Raw genomic sequence first — 23,504 nt, forward strand, 5'->3', positions numbered from 1 at the left:
CTTGTCCAATTGTGTGGAGACCTTTGTGTTGACTTCAAGAGGTGTTTAGGTTATATGTGACTGATTATTGAATTTTTGAGATGTGTGAAGACCTTTGTGTTGATTTGTAGAAGTGTTAAGGTTATAGGTGTTTGATCATTGAATCCTTGACATGCTTGGTCTAAATAAAAAGTGTTCATGGCCATTTCCTACATAGTTACTTACCTTTTTAATGCTTATCATTTTATTTTCTCCATAAACTGTTCATCTTACAGATTATAGTATCATCATAATATATGAAAGTTTGTTTTCAGCAGAACAAAATAGGTTATAGGTGTGTGACTTGTAGATGTGTTTAGGTATCTCTCTGATTATTGAATCCTTGACATGCTTGGTCTAAATAAAAAGTGTTCATAGTTACTTACCTTATTAATATTTATTATTTCATTTTCTCCATAAACCTTTCATTTAACAGACTATAATAACATTTAGATAAAAAAAAAAATTTCAGTGGAAAGAAATATGTTATGGACTATGTACAACATTTCGAACTTAAAATAGGAATAACATGCGACCAGGGTCACTAGTACTCGTTTAAATGGCAATCATTTACAACAAACATTTTCAACTTAAGCTTACAGAACCCCAAACATATATAAAAGGCCTGTAGTAAATAAGGTATTTAAATATGCAGTCGAATTAATAAAAACACTCTTTATTTCTGTCAATAGCCAGTTAATGATGATAAGAAGTTATATAGGACCAAATACTTTGAGGCCAAGGTTAATCAAAATCATGACTTTGTTATAGTTATTCGGACTACTTTTTCACAGTAGAGCTTCCTTCAAAGTTTATGATGGCTGTCTTAATTGCATTTTGTCTTTCCGTAGCTTTTCTTGGTAAGTACTTTCTAAATATTCTTTAACTAACGGTCCATGTAAGAATTTATAATGAAATGATTCCTATGTCAGCTGATTAACACAGACTACTTTCGGTATTGGTAATTATTTCATGATATACTAGTCAACAACAAAAAACGATACACGACTTTGGAATCAAATTAATCAAACAATGTTTGATATAAAACAAAATAAGATGCACTATTTTAAAAACTTTTTATTTGTTATGTATGTGCATATGATTATGAAAATCAAAACTTGTCGGAAAGTAAATAAATTCCGCGAAAATGATCACAGGATTCTGAAAATTTGATTAAGATCGACACACACTTTTCAAAGTAGTAAAAACAAATTTAAATTTGTTTAAAAATAGGCAAAATGCAAATCAAGTTACGTTCATTTCGTACATTATAGGTTGAAACATTGCTTTTTCAATTCTTTTTAATAAAAAAAAGGTTTTTTTTTAAATCTCAATTTTTTTTTAGAAAAAAATATGTTTACGTCTCAAATCAATGCTTTAGATATAAAAACACCACACTGTAATTTTGGAACCTTTCAGTTTAGTTTTAAGTTTGATACCGTGTATTTGAATTTCACTTTACCCATACTGTATATGGTAAATAAAAGGATAATGTATACATTTTACCGAATTCTTATGGGGTCGAATTCCACGTTACAAATAAACCAAGAAACTAGATGATTTTTAAAAACAAATTGATTGCAAACATTGTATTTACCTTTAAATGAGAGGTTGGCATCATTACATTAGTTGGAATATCCGTTTTTAAAATTGTCGTTTTTGTAAATTTTGTCCAAAAAAATAATTTTGCCCAATGACGTCATGAAAGCAAAAAAATGTTTTTGTAAAGAATTTAAAGTTTCGTGGTTATTCGGTACAACCATCTTCAATATTGTGCGTATATGATGAAAACTTCATCTTGAATTCGAAAAACGTCGTATATCGTTTCTTTTGTTGACTAGTACATATTATTATTTATCATTGTCTTTAATGCTTTTGTGAGCCAGCTACTTTTTATTGAATACTTTTACTTAAATGATGAAGATGAAAATGGTTAAATGGGGGGTGGAGTGAGGGGATGCAGGATAATACAAAAAAGATACTACTCTAACCCTGTCAGATTTTAATTTGCAATTTTGAAGTAAGATAGTCATAATTATTCTGTTTCTGCATACCCTCTAATGTTTTACGTCTCTTATCCATAACCAACATCTTCTTGATGACAAACGCTTAGTGGTACTTTTTGTTTAAACAAGGTTGGCATAAACTCATCATCTAGGGCTAAAAAAAATTTACTCTCAAGAAGTGTTTTGTCTTCAAAACACACACACAAAGAAAAATTGTTCAGACATTTTTTTCATATTTTTTGAACCCAGAAGATTACATTTTAGTCATGCCTATCAGTTACTTTTGAATGTTAAAACGATATAAAGAAAAAAAACATACAATGTGAATATCTTTGAAGATAGCATTTTCTTTGCAACAAAGTTGTCAGAAATATAAAATAACAAAAAGAGTAATTCAATAATAAAAAATATGAGGATATCATAAAAGTATGAATACTGAAAAAAAAATCTATCGAATTTTAGGGGAAGCTACTCCTGCTACACAGGCATAACTAAAAGGGGCTTTAAATTGAGATATTAGAGTTCAGCAGTTGTTATATTTAATTTTGATAACATTTGTTTTTTCTGAGATCAAGATTAAGTATTTGCAGACAAATAAATCATTCTTGTCAATTTCAATATTCTTTTTGTAACAATATCAAAAACAGTAATTTCGAAAAACCATGTTTTCGAAAAATTGAATTTTGCAAAATTTTTAAATATACCCCTCCCGATTTTTTGTATTTTGATTAAGCAATGTTTAAACTAATTAAAAATTGTTTTAGCCATATTTAGAAAAATCTGGGTTGAAAATTTTCGAAGCTTTCAAAACAGGGTAAAATTGGATTTTCAATACACATGGAATTTGACCCTTTTTGGAGCTAGGTTCTTGACATAACTTTTATATAATATATTTTTTTAAATGCAATTTTGAAATATTTCGTAACAATACTTATTCATAATAACAAACACAATTTTCTTTTTTATTCTCTGAAAGGCCGTATTCATCTAACTAAAATTGCACATTTTTAGCCTTTTTTCCTCACCAAAATTGACAAAAAAGTGTTCAAGCCGTTACCATAGCAACCACAAAATTTTACATGAAACTGGTTGTATTTTTCAGTATATCTCAACTGTTAGATCATTTTTACAAATTTTGAACCAATTCTGTGACATGTCATTTCCACATGATTTTGATGCTTACAGAGAATGACTCTTAAGTGTTATCGTGTTTTGGACCTTGATATTAGAATGTGTCATTGTAATCTTTAATCCCAAAAATAGGAAAAACCTGATGACTTTTTCCATCGTTAATTTGTTTATGTGGCGATAATTGGTTGGCTCCTTAGAATAGAATATGTATAGGTCACACGCATTATTTTTCTTTCAAATTCAGATATTTTATTTTTAGAATAAATTTCTCACACATTTTACAAAATGCCATTAAAATTTTAAAGGCATTTAACAAAATTTAAATGTATTAATAAAGGCAATGTTCAAAACTCATAAATCTATGGACAAAAAACAAAATCGGGGTAACAAACTAAAACTGAGGGAAACGCAGTAAATATTAGAGGGGAACAACGACACAACATTAAAATGTAACACACACAGCAACGGACTAAGCATTAGACAAAATCCGATGAGAATAACCAATATAACATCAAAACCAAATACATTAATTTGGGATAGAAAAGTACCGTGACACGTCTTATAGTACACTCAAATATAGGAGAAAAGAAACGACACAACGGAAACACAACGTAAAAATGTTACACACACAGAAACGAACTATGATATAACAATGGCCATTTTCCTGACTTGGTACAGGACAGTAGTTGTCCTTTATTATAAAATTATAATATAGAATGAACTGATGACAAAAACTGAGCCACGGAAATAATTGTACAGAGCTGTTCATTCTGCAATGATGATAATAAAATAGTAGCACACAACTTTTGCGGGATGCTTAATCACTTATGTATAATTACTAACATATTTTATACGAGGAAAACTTCGGTTTCAAATGAGAGGGATCTGCATACCCATCCATATTCACCTTACATCATTCGAGTTGGGTTAGTGTTACTAAATCTTTAGTTGTGTTTTCGCGTTCTCGCTATGGCATTGTCATATAAAAGAGAAGATGTGGTATGATTACCGATGATGACCAAAATAAGACAGAAATTAACAACTATAGACCACAATACGGACTTTAAGAATGGGCAATATCCATACCACAAAGTCAGCTTTAAAAGGCCCCAAAATGATTGGCAGCGATTGTTACATTAAAATACAGTCTCCTAAAGTGTTTTACCGTTTGAAAATCATGGTATTAGTTATTCACTTTAACAGTATGTGTTTCTTTTTTTATATATTGAGCTAATGGGTTAGCCATTTCATTTGATAACAATAACGTTCAGCAAATATAATAGTAAATATTATTAATATTTAAAATAGAGACCGAAAACACCAAAGGAATAAATTGAAAGCAAATTGACCATATCAAGTTAAATCGTTTGGCTCAATATCCGAAATAAAAAAAAACTGTTTGTTTAAATAAATTACTATACTATGGTTATACAAACAGAAAAACAATATTTAGGAGATAACTGTATTTTATGTTAAGCTTGGCCTTCGTCAAACGTAGATTTTACTTTCTCAGATAGAGTTTAGTACAATCAATTTTTAAGAAGGCGAATCTTAAAGTACGATTCTGTCATCTCAATTCTATTGCCATATATAAAAAAATGCAATTCTATAAATATTTTGGCTAATGCATGGATTGAAGTGAGGCTTGTTCTGGGCGTTGCTTAAAATCGTGGCTTCCTGTCTGTTTATGACGTTGATGTTAGAAATTAGTTCTGAAAGCCATTTAAAAATATAAGGAATAAGGACGGTGTTATATAATATCAGTAGGTCCTTCCTTATTTTGCATGTAATTAGTATTGTATTATTCATAAATGGGATATTCAAAGGTCAAAAACTGGCCATGCTATGGCAAAAAAATGAAAAACGAGAGAAAGACTAACAACAGTATACAAAACACAACATAGAAACTAAAGACCGAGCAACATAAACCCCTACGAAATCCGGGGGAAATATCAGGTGCTCCATAAGGGAAAGCAGATCCTATCCCCTACATGGTACTCGTGTAATTCTTTTGCTAATGTTTATCCTACGATCTTTTATGTATCATTTGAAATCCACTGAATAAGATTCAAAGGTAGAACGCTCGAGAAACTATTAAACACCGCTACATGTCCATATATCTATGCAAAATCAGAACTCTCGATAATGATTTATTTTGTTATCTTATAATATTTTGGGAGAGCTAACTATTAATTCATTTACAACTACTGTATATATGGGGTGGTTTAAAGCTGTTACTGTACATGTCTATTGAAAAAGACCGTATGTTAGAAAATAGAAGATGTGACACTTGCCAACTCTCTACCTGACTCCAAATACTACAGATGTGAGCAACTAAAAAATAGAAAACAACACCGTCCGAAGCGCTTTTCTGTATTTACCTTCATCAGGAACGCTCAAAGCCAAACATTTGAAATCCGAAGATGTCGAAGTACAAAAACCGTAGAAGAGCTATATGTAAAAAATATCTAAGATAAATAGAGAATAATACATGGCAAAATCCGTATCATATGTCGTATCATCCCGAGAAATCAATATCAGCCCAAGGGCCTTTAGGCCCGAGGGATGATATTGGTCGAGGGTGATACGGCATGTGATACGGATTTTGCCATGTATTATACACTTTATCATATATTTCAACAGAAGAGTATTATATTATATGAACTGTTTTCTGATCCATAGCACTGGGTTACATTCAGTTCTACTTTTGTCTCGTTTCAAAGGCCTTTTAAAAGAACTGATCAATTACTTATCCGAAGTACCTGGGTTACAATTTGCGTGCTGTTGATTTAAAAATATTTTGTTTATTATTGTATTAATTTGTGTGTTTTGTATTTTTCATAGTTGCATTTAGTGTGCCAAAAAATATAAAAACTTGACGTTCGTGACGTCACATACAATATGAAAACTCGACGTTCGTGACGTCACATACCAAACAATGACGTCATTCAAAAAATTTACCTATTTTGAGGAAAAACTTTCTTAAGCAAAAAAAAACCAAAACTGACTTTATGTAAAAAAAAAAAAAAAAAAAAAAAAAAAAAGTAGGGGTGTGATAAAGGGTATGCGATAAAGGGTGCGCATCAAAGTTGCGCGATATATCCGATATGGATTAATCAGCAGGCTATTTATCACATATGCAAAACTACTGTATTTACTACTAAACATATGATAAATAAAGATTACCGTAAGACCATAGAACAAAGCAAGCTATATAAAACCCCGATATGACAAATGTAAAAACCGTATTATAAAGAAAAATAACTGCTGAACTTTTGTTCAAGAAAATGAAGGATAAACAAATACTATAAACAGAAACAAATGACAACTACTGAATAAGAGGTTCCTTACAGATCATATTTTGTCCTTTGGATATGTCATCTGTTTGTCTTGTGTTATTGATTTGGCACATTATCAAAGTAAAACCCATATTATATTACATTTATACGAAAAAATTATTAAGACGAAATAGTTGGCATCCATTGTGTAAGATTACTGGAAATGTTTCGATTGTCTTGCTGTGCTGAATGTTTTCACTGCTTACCAAAACTAATTAAAACTGAAATTGAAATGATACTAATTTTTTTTTAGCTCGAACTAGTTCATCACTGTCCTGTTTTGATGAAATTTGTAATCCACCCATGGTATGTTTTGGTATTTGATATATCTGAATAGGTTTTATCAGCACATTTTAAAAACAACGTGTGAACGAATATAATCTACACATGAACATGTTCTTTTTTAAGGTCAAAATACAACCTTCTTCAACAATAAAAAGTATATGCTATGTTTTTATATTATATTAAAGAAATAAGGTTTTCGGTCGGCCTTTTTGCTCACGTTATGATCTAAGAAAAAAAGTTTATAACTTGAAGACATGATATAAAGACACCGATGATACCAACCCTTTTTTAATTCACTACAGTCAGCAGTATTCTATTGATAAATATATCTAATGTAAAATACTTAACGTTAGATCAGTCGGTGCATGGTTCGGGAAATTGAAACTAGACTTTGATTTTAACAGGTATGCAAGGTAGAGTTTTCACATGGGTACCCACGTGGAGGAAGCTGCGAACAACAGCATCAGGTTAGTTCTACAGGAATGTTATTACTAGTATGTTGTTCTGTACTCACATAATAAAGGTGTTCTATACCAAAGTATCTGTTATTGAAAATTTAAATTCAAATTCTAGAACGTAAGGAAATACCAATGAGACAATCAAATTTTGAGGTTGAATAGAAAACAACTTTGCAAAATGAAAAACAAAAACAAACAAATAAATAAGGAAGAGATACATACATGGTTTCAATTATTTGTCATATTTTAGTGGTAGATAATTAAATAAACTCATCATAGATATCTGGATTCAAATTTAATATTTACGCCAGACGTCTACAAAAGACTCAGCAGTGACGCTAAAATCAAAACATGTTTAAAAGGCCAAATAAAGTACGAAGTTAAAGAGATTTCAGGACCAAAAATTCCTAAAAGTTTTGCCAAATACAGCTAATGTAATCTATTCATGAGGTAGAAAAGCCTTTGTATTTCAAAAATTCAAAGTGTTGTTAACAGATCTGAAAGTGAATTTGCAATATGTAACATACATTTATATTAATTACTATAAACAATATGTCTTTTAACTGCATGTTCCAATACTGACTTTTAATCATTCGCAGTGTATGTCATGCTAATTTAGAAAATCTTCATTTCATCAGTGGTGTTTCAAACTGAAAGGTGGTCATCGGAACATATAATGGGTCAATTTCGACTAAGAAATATAACTTTGTAATGCCTACAATTCTAATTTCTTCAAAAAAACCTGGACACTTCTTAGTTATCCGAATATTAGTTATATCATGAGTCTTTCATGGCACAAAAGACTTCCATCATGAACTTACAGTTTACAGAAATGTTATTGAAATAGTGGATAACAAGATAGTAAAATGAATGTAAATTAAAACGTGTTATGCCTTTTCATTCTCATCTACATTTGCTTCTTAAAGATTTATCGAAAGGCAAACTTATATTCATACTACCATGTGACTTTAAATGCTATTTTTCATCTTTTCATATGTATTTCATTACATGTTTAATAGATTGTTAATTCTTTTTTTCATACAACATACCATAGCATGGACATCATCCCATATGTGGAAATTTATTTCCTGACCATGGACATTGCCATTGTGATGATCAATCCTGTATAAGCCGTGTTTGTAAGTCTGCAAAACAAAAATAATATTAGCTTATCAAGTTCACAGCGATAGATTTTAACATTATCATACAATCGGAAAGTTTGGTTAGCCATAACACCAGGTCCAAACCACTATTTGTTTTCTTTCAATACCCTGTATCAAGTCAGGAATATGGCAGTTTATATTAAATTTTTCGTTTTTTATGTATGTTTGCGCACCAAGAGGTTAAAACATTTAGTGCTTACTTTCAAAATTCTTCAATTTTTATTTCAATTGTCAAAAAGGTTTGATAAGTCCTTAATAATTCAGTATTTCTTACTTGTTTAAAAAAGATTAGGAATGATAATAAGTATCAGAGTTTATATAAAAATCAGCAGTGGCATCAATTCCAAATTTGAACCAAATGATATAAAACAAGCTTTCACTGGGTTGTTTAACCGGGAACAAATAGTTCATGCTTCCACAAAACAAAATCTTTTGAAATTAAATTTGTCATAACCAGCAACCTATTAAACTTGTAATTTAATTTAGTCGAAACTTTTCGCTCTTTTTCTCAGAATACAAATGTTTGACATCGAGAAAAATTCTGAAACTTTCATCAAAAGCTCTTATATTTGACAATTGTTTGTTTGTCCAATTTTGGTAACCATAGTAAATTGGTATTTTCATATCGCAATTTGAATTAATCTAAGATGTTATATTTTGTAGATATGTTGACAACTCCTAGTCTCGCTCCCGTCACAACTGCTGTACCTATCGTACCTACAGTGACAACTCAAGGTTACATGGACACATTGTATATACTGTGGATTCTTTATCATTCGTTAGATACCAATTTTTCGATATAGTGGATACAGTTAAACCACAAACTTAAATTGTCAACGAATTACAAATGTTACAAGGAAATAAATGCTATATATAGCAAAACAGCGAAATCAAATATCTACGAAAATGAAAGTTTTCCTCATTCCATGAAAATTGGTACCCCCGAAAATAAACGAATCCACAGTAAAGAACTATTTAAATGCAGAAAAAGAGGGTATAATGGATAGGGACATAATGCACGACAATTGACATAATTTAGGTCGAAACAAATTCACTCCTCGTGTAAATTCTCGGTACATATTCTTAATGATTTTTAATAGCTCAATATCTTTTTCAATTGACATAGTGTTGTTTATTCTTCTCCATGTGCACTCTTTAAGGTCCAACATTGCTGTTTACCTAATATGATACTCATTATCATTATGTGTATTTGAAATATGTAGTTTGCATCAATATCGCTCGAAACCCATATATTGGTAAAGAAACGACAACAGACCAACATAAGAAAAAATGAACATCTACAGGATAACCTTGGATGTATCAATTTTTTTTTATAAGAATCAAAGGAGTAATTGAAAAGTTATCGAGGAAACAACAAACTAGCCAACAAAGAGGACATTCAAATTCATCATACAACTTTTACAATTATGTCAAATGGACATCAAGTTTTCAGTAAAAAAAAGTATAGCAAAAATACAAAACTTCAAGGAAAATTTAAAAAAGGACTTCCACTAGAAATTCAATAATACACATATTTGAATAACAAAACAAAAATAGCAAACCAATTCAAGTTAAATGCATAAACGATTAGACTGGCTACATGGCTTAGAGTACTTTGCTAATGTACAAATTAAAGTATTGTATTATCCAATTAAAGGCTGATAATGAAGGAAGATCAAATTGATATTGTTGTGTTTTGTTAGCACCCGTTGTGACCTCCTGTATGGATAATGAGGATGCAACGTTCAATTGTAAGACATATCAAGATAATTATGCCATGTGTCAAGCCACAACAGGAACACTGAAGACAATAGCAAGCAACAGGTGTCAAAAATACTGTGGTTTGTGTGGATGTAAGTTTAACGACGATAAACAAGAAGGGTTTTGTTTATACATTTTTTTTTTCAATTTGTGAAGGTCTTAGGTGGATTTATGGTAATTACTTTCATATATGTATTACGATTTTGTAATCATGAATGGTTTAGGTATTTTTAAGTGACAATAATGATTTATGTTTTATAAAATAAAACAGAATTTTTGCGCTTCATATAAGCCCAATCGTAGCCGCAAGTTGACATATATTGTCTATACATTTGTTTCAATTTGTGAAGTTCTTAGATAAACATATGGTAATTCCTTTCATATATGTATTACGGTTTTATAATCATGAATGGATTATGTATTTTCATGTGACGATAATGGTCTACTGATTAGTTAATAACCAACAATATATATTATTTTCGCTCAATATAGGGACACACGCAACCGCAAGATGACATATCAATTATGTTAAACAAGACCCTCTTTTTTAGTAATCAATATTCAGAAAAATGACGAATTCGCAAGAAGACAATTTAGCAAGTTTTGACAAGGAAATAAGAACAAATTTTTAAAAAGATACATACCGAACATGAATTATAACTACTGTTTAAAAATCAAACACTGCATACGATAAGAAGCTTAAGCACTGTCTTGAATTTAAGTGCATGGACAACATTCTTACAATGTTAAACTATTGAATTATCATCATAATTATTTTCTTCTTATTCGTGTCTTTGGTATACACTAACGAAAAGGCAACCCAACGACAGAGACACATATAAAGCATCTTTTTCTAGAGACAGAGAGAGTGAAGTTGTAGGTAATAAATTACGTTTATTTACATTTTTTTACAGCCAATACAGCTCCACCTGCACCAAGCACAACAGGTCAGTTTCCTTGGTTCCATAGCTTAATCTTATCTTGTAAACTATGAAATTGCTATACCTTCAAATAAAAATAACATGAGAATCCTTCTTAATCTAACTATGTGAACAATAAGTCCGTTAGTGTTCTCGTTTGAATTGTTTTACATCGTCATTTCGGGGTCTTTTATAGCTGACTATAAGGTATTGGCTTTGGTCATTGTTGAAGGCCGTACGATGACCTATAGATGTTAATTTCTGTGTCATTTTGGTCTCTTGTGGACAGTTGTCTCATTTGCAATCATACCACATCTTCTTTTTAATAAATACAAAAAATATAGCTTCCGCTAATCACAATAATACTATAATACATTCACTGTACCTTGTATTAATGTGACCTACCGAATTAGACAATTTACCGGATTTGTAATCACACGTTGACTGGTTTTAAAGTAAGTAACACAAAAATATCAAAACATGATAGGGAATCCGATTTCGATTAGCATACATAACCATGATTTTGATCGACATTTAACCATATTAACTTTAATTAACATCTAAGGCCGTGTTCACACCAAACGCCGTGTACAGTAAACATGTTTACAATTAGTTTCATGTAATGGACATTGGTTTCACATTAATTTTTTTCACATCTATATATATACCTTGTTTAATTACCTGCACATAAGATTTGTTTACACTTGTAAACTATATGTCATTTAAATATCATTACGTAGAACCGAATGCAAAGTTTCGGACAACTTTTCTAGCAGTAAGGAAACGACCATTTGAGATTTTGACTTCAAAAAGGGGTGATGGAAATATTCCGATCCCCATTTGTGAAAAAAATCTGACTCAGATAAAAAAAAATTACCCCCCCCCCTTTTTGAAATTAAATGGTTGCTCCTTTATGAAAGCCATTTTGGTTATTTGCAGTACTTTAAATATACTAAAAGATTACGCATTAGAAAACGTTGTCTGCAGCAGCGTGCTTAAAGACGAAACAAAGGATTGATATATTAGGGGTCACTACATTTTTATCTTTTCTGTTTGTTTCAAATTGTATTTTTCGCCAAGGAGTATTTAGCAAAGGGGAGGGTAATGTTTCTTTTTTTTTAATTTAAGTGTAGTTTAATGGATCTGAGATACTTGACAAACATATCATTTACCTCACACTTTCTTTAAGTAATGGATTTATGCGTGAATCGTTGTTTGAGTGGCGAATATTTCTATATTTGTGTATGTTAAATCGATTCGGGAAGACCTTTTCCAATGAATTAGGCAACTATTTAATTTTCAGGGGAAGGGGGTTAAAGATTATTTTTCAGGACAAATTGTGGTGTCAAGTCGAAAACAGTTTTTAGCATTAAATATAGTTGCAGCTGAGGGTGAAACAAACAAATTAATTTTTTCAGGGTCAAAAACATTTTTTTTTCTACACAAACTGGAAACAAACTTTTTTTCCAAAAAAATCCCAGGCTTAAAACACGAAATCCCGAGGTCCCAAATTTAAATAAATTTAAATCCCGAAATTTGAAAAAAGAATTCCCGGATCCCGAGGGGGTAAATCCCGAAATCCCGACTTAAAAACACCCGATCACAGTGTCCTAATAAAGGTCCTATCCCCAATCACTTTTTAACAACAATTTCTGTAAAAGAACTTCATTCATAATTGTTAAAAATATCAATTTTATTCAAAAATAGTTTACTCCTTAAATGTATACACGGTAAAACTAATGTCCTAAATGCCTAGTTTTGTGTACACTTAACCTACACAAGGCCTACATTGACTATCGACTGTGTGTAGACAAAACATGATTTAAACTACATGTAAACAGTGAGTTTTGTCAATGGGAACACAAGTGTGTTTAGTTTACGTGTGAGTTACACTAAGGCCGTGTTCACATTAACCTAAACTCGGTGTTGTGTAAGTGTAACTCACACGTAAACTAAACAAAATTACGTTCCCATTGATAAAACTCAATGATAACATGTAGTGTAAATCATGTTTTGTCTACATGCAGTCGATACTCGATGTAGGCCTTGTGTAGATTAAGTGTACACAAAACTAGGCATTTAAAACATTAGTTTCACCGTGCATATTTATATGTTTGTCTTTTTCATTTTTAGCCATGGCGTTGTCAGTTTGTTTTAGATTTATGAGTTTGACTGTCCCTTTAGTATCTTTCGTCCTTCTTTTAAGGAAGAAACGATTTTTTAATAAAATTGATATTTATAGAAATTATTTATGAAGTTATTTACAGAAATATTTGTCTCAACTTGATATATTTATTTGATTTGTTTAGAAATAAAACTTAACGTAGCTTTATTAAGCCCTTATCAAGACTCAAAGCAGCATCATTACTGAACACATAATTCATTTGAAATTTAAGGTTTTTCCGAATCGACTTAACTTACACAGAAATATTTGCCACTGGTCTTTACTCAAACAACGATTCACTTATAAATGCATTACTTAAAAAGTGTGAGGTAAATGTATTGTTTGTCTAGTATCTCGGATCCGTGAAATTACACTTAAAAAGTAAAAAAAAAAAAACCAACATTACCCCCTCCCTTTGCCAAATACTTCTTGGAGAAGAAATACCATTTAAACAAACAGAAAAGATAGAAATACAGTGATCCCTAATATATCAATCCTTCTTCTTCGTCTGTAAGCACGGTGTTGTAGCCTACGTTTTCTAATGCTTAATCCAGACATCTTTAGTATCTTTAAACTACTGCAAATCATCAAAATGGCTTTCATAAAGAAGCAACCACTTAACTTCAAAAAGGGGGGGGGGGTATTTTGTTGATCTATTTGAGTCAAAATGTTGCCGCGCAAACGTTTTATTCCGGGGTTTTTTTTCGATGCTGGTAATCAATTTTTTTTTCTTTAATATTTAACACTATAATTATGGGGAAACTCTTGATTCAGAATATTTTTTATCATCTGTAGTACCAGAATTGTTTTCTTTATCCAATTGGGGTTCGGAATATTTCCATCCCCCCTATTTGGAGTCAAATGGTCGTTACCTTACTGCTAGAAAATGTGCCCCAAAACGTTTCATTTGATTCTAAGAAATGAAAATTTAAATGACATAGAGTTTACAAATGTGAACAAATCTTATGTACAGGTAATTAAACAAGTTGTATAGATGTGAACAAATTTAATGTAAAACCGATGTCCAGTTCGTTAAACTAATTGTAAACAAGTTTACTGTACATGGAATTTGGTGTGAACACGGCCTAACACAACACCAATTTAACGTCAATATGAACACGGCCTAAGAATACATATATAAACATATAGTTGTTGGACCCTGCAAGTCAAAACTCATTACAAATAACACAAATATTAACTAATACACATTACACAGGCAGTACTGATAGCTCAAATACTGGAGAACATATTGCAAATAATATATTGGATAAAATCCTGGTGAAAACATTACATATCAACAATGTAAGATAAAATACTGGTGAACACATTAAAAACAAGAGACCTAAAATACTAGTGACTACATTAAAAACACGAGACTATTACATAAAATACTGGTGAACACATTAAAAACACGAGACTATTACATAAAATACTAGTGACTACATTACAAAAAAATAACTCACTGCTTAAATACACTTTTTTGTACTGACCTCGAATTAGAAGCAACAGTAATGCAACCTAAATGCGTGAATTCATTTACAATGTATCAACCAAGAGAGGACAAAAGAAAAACGACATATCAAGTAAACCTCTAACACACATCGACAAGGTACATCCAGTGGTTTGGTTTATATTTATGTATCGTTTATTATTCGAAATTATTCCCTTTTGGACAGCGCGCATGCGTTTCCAATAAAAAACACTCTGAAGTCAAGGATCGAAAAGATGTATGTCGTGAGTTAGGACAAAAACAAATCTAAAACAAACTGTTAAGTAACTATTAAGGAAGTTTGCTACTCTATTTAAAAATAACAAGCTTTTTAAAAGACTGTTATAAATTGATTGTATATAAGGAAAGAAACTAAAAATCAGAAAAAAATGGAGGGTCCGTGTGCTTCTTTTCGAGATACAAACAATAGAAAATTTTGCGGGAAATGATTCTCTCTAGATTTTTCTTACATTTAACATTGGCACTCTTTTGTTTGAAAAACTATGAAAAAATAACAAGGATTGTATAAGATTTTGAAATATAGATTTTCAAACTATATGTAATAAAATATGAAAAGAAAAGTAGGGGTTAGTGGGCAATTTTTTTAATGTCAATCATGGATAAAACCAGAGGATTCCGAAAATCTGGCAAAAAAATAAAAAATGAAGGAGCAAACATCCTTAAATCCACAATTTGCGTATATACTTTATGATAATAAGGCATAGCTAATTGTAAATTCAGGTTTAGTCTACCATTTTCTTCATGAGACAATTCCTATTCCAAGTCAGCAATAGAACAGTTATTATCCATTATTTTAATGTGTTTGAGCTTTCGGTATTACCATTTGATTAGGGACATTCTGTTTTGCATTTTCGGTATTTTGGTGATTTTTCATTTTTCTAAACACCAATAAATACACTCACCATAGAACCAACGATTGAATTTAGAATACAAAACGTGCGTTTCGTCTTTAAAGATTCATAAGTTTCCTTGAATCAAATTGGTTAGAAGGTCAAATAGAATACGAATTTGAAGAGCACGGAGCATCTTTTGTTAACTAAGTTTACACAGTTTTTCAATATGTATGTTTAATGTTGACAATTTAATATGTTTTCATAGCTTCAACTGCACAAACAATGTGTATTGACCATGAGGTGAAGTGTAGTGACCAAGCATACATAAATATTATATGTTCATCGTCACACCAAGCAACTAAAGATTACGCAATAGCCATTTGTCCAAAGTCTTGCAACTTGTGTACTGAACATTTTGGTAAGTGAAGATACTTAAATATCTTTAAATTTTGTATTCAAGTGCCAATCTGCTTTAGAATCAGGCATCCTTAATTTTAATTTTACATCACTTTAAGTTCAAATAATTGATGCGCACAATCAAAACATTCCGGTGTAAAGGAATATATAATTTGGTTGAAATGCACTTGACATTATCAATTAAGGGGAGCTCATTTTTATAAATCCCAAAAGGATTTTTGAAAACCCAAATTTCTATTGGTTAAATGTATCGATTGGTCTTTTTGATATATAATCCACATTTCCGTTGATTTATATTAACAAGTTTCTTACTGATGTTAGAATTTGAATATTTCTATTTATTGAATACTAGAAAACCTTGTCATTTTTTGAACACTACTATTAGATATGAAAGACGTTCTGGTAACATTTGGATATCATAAGAGAAAATTTTTGACACCATAAACAGTAGAGTTAATTGTTATATGACGTCAGCAGTTTACGTGTTACTATGCCGTAAACATGTGTGTCAATTTCTCAAATAGTGATAACCTAAAGGTCTTTAAACATACTACGTATTTATAGAAATTGTGCAACGAGTGAATATATTCATGACGTCATTATGCCTAAAAGTCATTCCATTTCACATATTAAACCCAAACAATCTATATTTGCTTACGATATTCGGAATAAGGTCATTTTTATATAACTTTGATATCACAAAACTCGGGAACTGCATTAAAGATATTCAATAACAATAATGAAATACATGAATTAAGATTGGTTCCAAAAATTATCTTGTATTGAAGAAGTATTTTGGTGTGTGTGTGTGTGTCCCTTCTTAGGAAGAAAGATAAGAAGTTAGCAATATCCTTTAACCCTACTTTTCGCTATATAGATGATGTTTTTTCACTAAATAATTCAAAATTTGGTGACTATGTGGAATGCATCTATCCAATCGAGCTAGAGATAAAGGATACTACAGATACAGTTAAGACGGCCTCATATCTTGACTTACATTTAGAAATTGACAATGAAGGTCGGTTGAAAACAAAACTTTACGACAAAATAGATGATTTCAGCTTTCCAATTGTGAACTTTCCATTTCTAAGTAGCAACATTCCAGCAGCACCTGCATACGGGGTTTATATCTCCCAATTGATACGATATTCCCGTGCTTGCATTTCCTATCATGATTTTCTTGATAGAGGGTTGCTGCTCACAAGGAAATTACTGAACCAAGAGTTCCAAATAGTAAAGTTGAAATCATCCCTTCGTAAATTTTACAGACGCCACCACGAGTTGGTTGGCCGTTATGGAATAACCGTTTCACAAATGATATCGGATATGTTCTTTACGTCGTAACTACAATCCCCTTCCCTTTCATGAATGTGACCTACCGAATTAGACTATTTACCGGATTTGTTATCACATAAGCAACACGACGGGTGCTGCATGTGGAGCAGGATCTGCTTACCCTTCCGAAGCACCTGAGATCACCCCTAGTTTTTTGGTGGGGTTCGTGTTGTTTATTCTTTAGTTTTCTATGTTGTGTCGTGTGTGCTGTTGTTTGTTTGTCTTTTTCATTTTTAGCCAAGGCGTTGTCAGTTTGTTTTAGATTTATGAGTTTGACTGTCCCTTTGGTATCTTTCGTCCCTCTTTTATTGCTGTTTTTGAAATTTCCCACATATCCGTTAATTCATTGATGTCATACTTCTAAGAAAATAACATTTGAATAAGTTTTCTGAATATCTTTCTACACACCAATTTGCTAACAAGGAATTAATAACGCACTGTTTTACTTTCTGTTTTCAAAATATTTTTGAATCCTCTTATTTTGTCGTAATGATAAACATCTTCAAATATTTGAAGGCTGAAATTTCAATGGATGATTCAATAATTACTAGAACAGAAAATATTCTCAGCTTTGTGATATCCTGGGGTCCTATAGTTATCAAAATTACCAGGATTATAATTTATTACGCCATACGCGCGTTTCGTCTACATAAGACTCATCAGTGACGCTCATATCAAAATATTTGTAAAGCCAAACAAGTACAAGGTTGAAAAGCATTGAGGATCCACAATTTCAAAAAATTGTGCCAAATACGTCTAAAGTAATTTATGCCTGGGATAAGAATATCCTTAGTTTTTCGAAAAATTCAAAGTTTCGTAAAAAGGAAATTTATAAAAATGATCGCATTATTGATATTCATGTCAACACCAAAGTGTTGACTACTGGGCTGTTGATACCCTCGGGGACCAAACGTCCACCAGCAGTGGCATCGACCCATTGGTGTAAATAGTTATCAAAGGTACCAGGATGATAATATAGTACGCCAGACGCGCGTTTCGTCTACTTTTCAATAAATCAGATTGTTTTTCAACGTGTTATTCATTTTTCTTAATTAATATATAAAAAAAAAAGAATTGAGGATCATCATTATCATTACCAACATCATCATCATTATCATTGTTGTAGTAAAACCAACAAAAAGAATTATTACAAACTTCTGTACTGTTGGCGGTCCGTTATTCAACCATGGTAGGTGCAATTATTATGTAAATAAATCCATCAAATGGTGATGGTAATTTGGGACAGTCATATGGAAAGTTCTGTGTGGATATAAACAGTAGTATACCGCTATTAAAAAGTCATAAATCGATTGAGAAAACACAAATCCTGTTTATAAAATATTTAAAGGCAACAGCAGTGTACTTGCCTATCGGAGTATTATTTCGATGGTATTAAGTTCATTATAGAATAATCTGCTTTCCAAAAGTGTTTGTAATGAGAAAACTTTATATTAAGGTTTGTCTATATTTTCAGCATCTATCAATGCAGGTTTTGGGTAAGTTTTTGAGAAAACATATAAACGCATTTCATTTCATTTCCTATACATTTCAATATGCACAAAATATTTTTGTGATGAAATCATGCATTTGTTTTATTTTTGTTGCTCTGTCTTTTTTCTTTCACGCAATGCGCCGGGATTATTCTGTGTAAATTTCGCGACATTTCCATATAAAAACACCCGAACAGCCAGACTTTTACTTCTGAATATACTGTCATTGTTTTTTTCAAACAACTGGCTGAAAAGGCAGACACCATTTTCGCTTTAATCCGGCCATTCAGATGATTACGAGCAAACAACAGTACTGAATAAAAGGTCAAACTATAGATAACCGACTCCAAGAAAATGAACCGCTTGTTCGAAAAAAAAAAAATGCTCAAAACAAAAGCTAAGAATCTTTATTATAAAAGAATATTCTTACAGTTAGTTTAAACAATAAAACTGATAAAAATATCAATTATAATAATAATATTAATAATCATAAACATCCATAAATCATAATTGCAGGAAATAGAATAAGGTAAGCAATTAGCATGTATTATTTATAATCGAAAGTAAAATTGGTGATATTCTCATTTACAAACAACTTTGTTATCTATCAAATTTACATCAGTATGCATAGGAAATAAATAACATTTTATAACTAAAAATCCCCTTCAGGCACCTACATCTTTTTCTGAAATAATCTTCTTCACGATTTGTTTTCTTTTTGAGATCATTTAACCCACGAAGGCAACATAGGACATGCAAACATGAACGATTTTTAAAAATTATTTTCAGGTCGATGAAATTTAATTGTACTTTATTTTGTCGGTTTTGATTAAACCTTGGTTTTAAATCGACACTCGTTGTTAGTTTCTAAATGTTAGTAAGGATATGATGCATACCTAACTGTAATTGAATTATCCTTTAATTCAAGTTCATTGGGATAGATTCAGTCAACATAGCCAAATTTAAAAGACAGTTAGGTTTTAAATGATAAGGCTAATTCTTTTAATTTATCTTCAGATGCTTATGTAGGAATTTTGAAAAATAAGATACCAAGTAATCAAACAGGGAGTCACAAAAGAACATTTATATCATATAAATCAGTACAACAGTACCAATAGGGCTGAATTCAATTTACAAGTACAAACACGTAGAATTGTATGAATTTTCATACTTTTAATGATATCAGATTGATATTATGACTATACTTATATAAATATGATATCTAACTCTGCTATTCAATAGGAATATTTTAGATTTCAAACGTTTTGTTAAATTAGAATTGTTGGTGATAGAAATTGTATATTTTTAGAAACTAACCTTTTAAATGATTGACATTTTAACGTAAATGTATAGCTACCGTCATGTAGCAATATGAAAATCTGATTTTCGTTTTCTCTTCCAGGGTCCTTTCGGAATACGTACAGCTATTCAATGTTGAATCAAATTTGATATAATTTGACGAAAAAACAAAGTCTTTTTTTCAAAATTTGACAAATGAAATCACTAAAATAGATGCTTGATTATCAAATTTAATTTTGCTCGTTTGTTTGAATAAACTCGTCATAGATACCAGGATTGAAATTTTATATTTACGCCAGATGCACATTTCGCCTACAAAAGACTTATCAGTGACGCTCGAATCAAAAAATGTTAAAAGGCCAAATAAAGTAAGAAGTTGAAGAGCATCGAGGACCAAAATTCCTAAAAGTTGTGTCAAATACAGCTAAGGTAATCTATTCCTGAGGTAGAAAAGCCTTAGTATTCAAAAATTCAAAATTTTGTTTACAGTTAATTGATAAATATGAACATATCAATGATCAATCAAGTCAACACAAGTGCTGACTATTGGGCTAGTGATACCATCGGGGAAATAAATCTTCACCAGCAGTGGCATTGAGAAGTTCTTTCTTTTTTTCTTTTTATTTATTTGTTTGTTCGTTTATTTATTAATTATTTTTAAGTTATAAGTCAAAGTAAAATTGGTTCAACGAATCAAAGATACAACAAACATTTTTTGTTTAATATATATATGAGTTATTATTCTATAGACATTTCTCACTATTCAATGATATAAATAACGGTTAGCACTCTGCAAACAATAAAACTGTTTACTACTTTTTCAAATAAAAAATCTATAGATTATTAGGGCAAAGTTAGTCATAAAAAGATGGAACCATAACTAAGTATAAACGCAATCAGATGATTATAAGTCTTTCCAAACAGATGGTTGTGGCTACCTATTTGAACCACGTGTGTATGTTCTGCTCTCTGTCTATCTCATTGTTTAAAAAAAAACGAACTCCAAGGCAATTTCAAAAAGAGAAAGTCCATGAAAACTGTCAAAATCAAACGCTATAAAGCAACGACCCAAATGAAAAACAGCTGGCATATCCTGATAACAGTGTTTCGAACCTTGCTTCTTAGCTAGTTAAACCTCCCATTAATAGGACGATTGGTTATAACACCTTCATATAGACAAAATTGGGTGAGCAACTTATACAGACATCATAGGTAAATGTGTCAACAATTGGGATCAACTTAATTAAGCAGCCAAAACTGCGTTTACATACATCACATACATACAACACAAATGACTAAAGATCCAAACACATTGTTATCATTCTCGCTGAAATTGGAATAAAACACGGTTGAAGAAGCAACAGGGTTTATTTGATTTCAAATTCAATAATACTGTACTAAATTATCTGTATGTTAAATAATTGAAATACATGACATTGTAAAATGCCAAGACACAGGCATCAACAGATTGTAACTCCATGAATGTGTATATGTCTATAACAATAACATTTAGTTTGCTTTTACTTTACTGATAACAAACTCAATATTAATACCAATAAAAACAATATTTAATGATATGATTACAGTGTTGAATTGGTAATATTTTTGATTAACTTTATTAAGAGGATCGATAAATTTATTTAAAGGATCGATAAATCAATTTCAAGGATTGATATGTTTACCAGGATCGTTTTTCAATTTGCGAGAACGGTAAACAACAAAAAGCACACTTCAAAACCAAATCTTTATATCTATGGAAGAATTTAGTAAAGGTTTTAAGAAATTTGTAGTAACGAAATCCCTGGCTTGATGGTTTACCAGTAATACATAGATTAAGTTCATCGACGCCCTTGTCTGTTGATACAAGAGTACTTGCACTTGATAAATCAGTTTCGAGAACTTTGGTATAATAGATATAAAAATATTTGGTATGACTGCCAATGACACAACTCTCCATCCATGTCACAATTTGTAAATAAAAAACATTTTAGGTCAAAGAGATATAGGAAGATGTGGAGTGAGTGCCATTGAGACATCTGTCCATCCAAATAACAATTTATAAAAGTAAACCATATAGGTCAATGTACGGCCTTCAACACGAAGCCTTGGCTCACACCAAACAATAAGCTATAAAGGGCCAAAAATTACTAATGTAAAATCATCGAAACGGGAAAACCAACGGTCTAATCTATAGAATAACGAGAAACGAGAACACGTGTAAAATACATAAACAAACGACAACAACTGTACATCAGATCCATGACTAAGGACAGGTGCTAACATTTGTAGCGGGATTAAACGTTTTAATGGTACAAAACCTTCTCCCTTTTTCTGAAACAATAGTATAATATCACAACATAGAAAAACACACGATAAAAAATGTATGGTCTTCAACACAGAGCCGTGGCTCACACCAAACAGTAAGCTATAAATGGCCCCATAAATGAATAGTGTAAATTCATAGGACTGTTTCCAAAGGAAAGAAAACAAAAAAAAAATATGTTCGTTTCATTAAATTAGCAAGTGACAGTAGTTTTACGTTATATCCAGATCTGCATTTTCGTGGCTTTATCATACAATCATTATTTTTTTTTATCATATTTCCTATCGTTTGTGTATATTATGTTCACACACACTCGAAAGTTGTATTTAAGAGTATTGTCTGGAAGGATTCAAAATTGATATAGCATTTCTTTTCTTGGTAACCAAGATATGCCAGATAAAAAAAAATGACCTATGAAACGATAAATTATTTAACATTATTCCATTTTTTGAAGCGATACTTAAAACCAATTAAGATTTTTTGTTGAATGTCAGCGTACACAGAGAACAATCCTTAATGTATGTCAAGAAGGATATATTATGAAGAACAACAGCATTAATAACAATTTTTTTTCCTTAACGCGATATTCATCAAAAATAAAATATTTTTTTTCAAATTATATAAATGCCATTCGACAGCTGGAAAAAAGCACTGAAAATGTCAAATCAAATGCAAAATAGAATTAATCATGAACTACTTATTACAAACACTTTAAGGAGGTAGACCTAGGTTAAGGGAAATAACTCTTAAAATCATCAGTACGTTTGTGTCAACCATTTTCAAAAACATATTCTAAGCTTCTAGGTTACATAGATTATTTTTAATCTGTTTCAGGTAAATGCTTAAAAAACATTGATGAACTTGACTTTTACAAACGCTTAACTGATTTAAAGAGTTATCTCCCTGAACCAAGGTCTACCCCCTTAAATACAATTAAAAATGTGAAATGAGTTTTTGTCCTAGTCAGAAACGTTTGCATTATTTTTCTACTGATATGTCAGTTTACTATTCTCCTCAGCTTAGCCTGTTGTTATTTATGTATCCATTGTATAA

At 31.0% G+C, this 23,504-nt stretch overlaps 1 protein-coding gene across 2 annotated transcripts; it reads left to right on the forward strand.

The window, feature by feature from the left end:
* Positions 1-767: 767 nt before the first annotated feature.
* LOC139511406 (uncharacterized) lies at positions 768-20,404 on the forward strand. 2 transcript variants are annotated; one of them, XR_011662020.1, is made up of 12 exons: positions 768-878; positions 6,747-6,799; positions 7,183-7,245; positions 8,291-8,375; positions 9,063-9,134; positions 10,103-10,252; positions 11,075-11,107; positions 15,853-16,005; positions 18,814-18,835; positions 19,346-19,358; positions 20,232-20,276; positions 20,341-20,404. XR_011662020.1 is itself a non-coding variant. In XM_071298106.1 (11 exons), the coding sequence occupies exons 1-10, from the start codon at positions 833-835 to the stop codon at positions 19,350-19,352; spliced, it is 684 nt and encodes a 227-aa protein (XP_071154207.1). In that variant the 5' UTR covers positions 768-832; the 3' UTR covers positions 19,353-19,358; positions 20,232-20,404. The 2 variants fall into 2 exon arrangements, 1 of the variants encoding a protein (XP_071154207.1); XM_071298106.1 differs by having other exon boundaries at positions 20,232-20,404.
* The last annotated feature ends 3,100 nt before the right edge of the window (positions 20,405-23,504 follow it).

Source organism: Mytilus edulis, chromosome 2 (genome assembly GCF_963676685.1).
Source record: "Mytilus edulis chromosome 2, xbMytEdul2.2, whole genome shotgun sequence".
NCBI classification, from domain to species: Eukaryota; Metazoa; Mollusca; class Bivalvia; order Mytilida; family Mytilidae; genus Mytilus; species Mytilus edulis.

What these genes read in the sequence shown, in the direction of transcription:
- LOC139511406 (XM_071298106.1), top strand. Translation starts at nt 833, where the DNA reads ATGATGGCTGTCTTAATTGCATTTTGTCTTTCCGTAGCTTTTCTTG. An exon ending in TCTTTCCGTAGCTTTTCTTG is followed by an intron (nt 879 to 6,746) that starts GTAAGTACTTTC and finishes ATTTTTTTTTAG; the next exon opens with CTCGAACTAGTTCATCACTG. An exon ending in ACCTACAGTGACAACTCAAG is followed by an intron (nt 9,135 to 10,102) that starts GTTACATGGACA and finishes GTGTTTTGTTAG; the next exon opens with CACCCGTTGTGACCTCCTGT.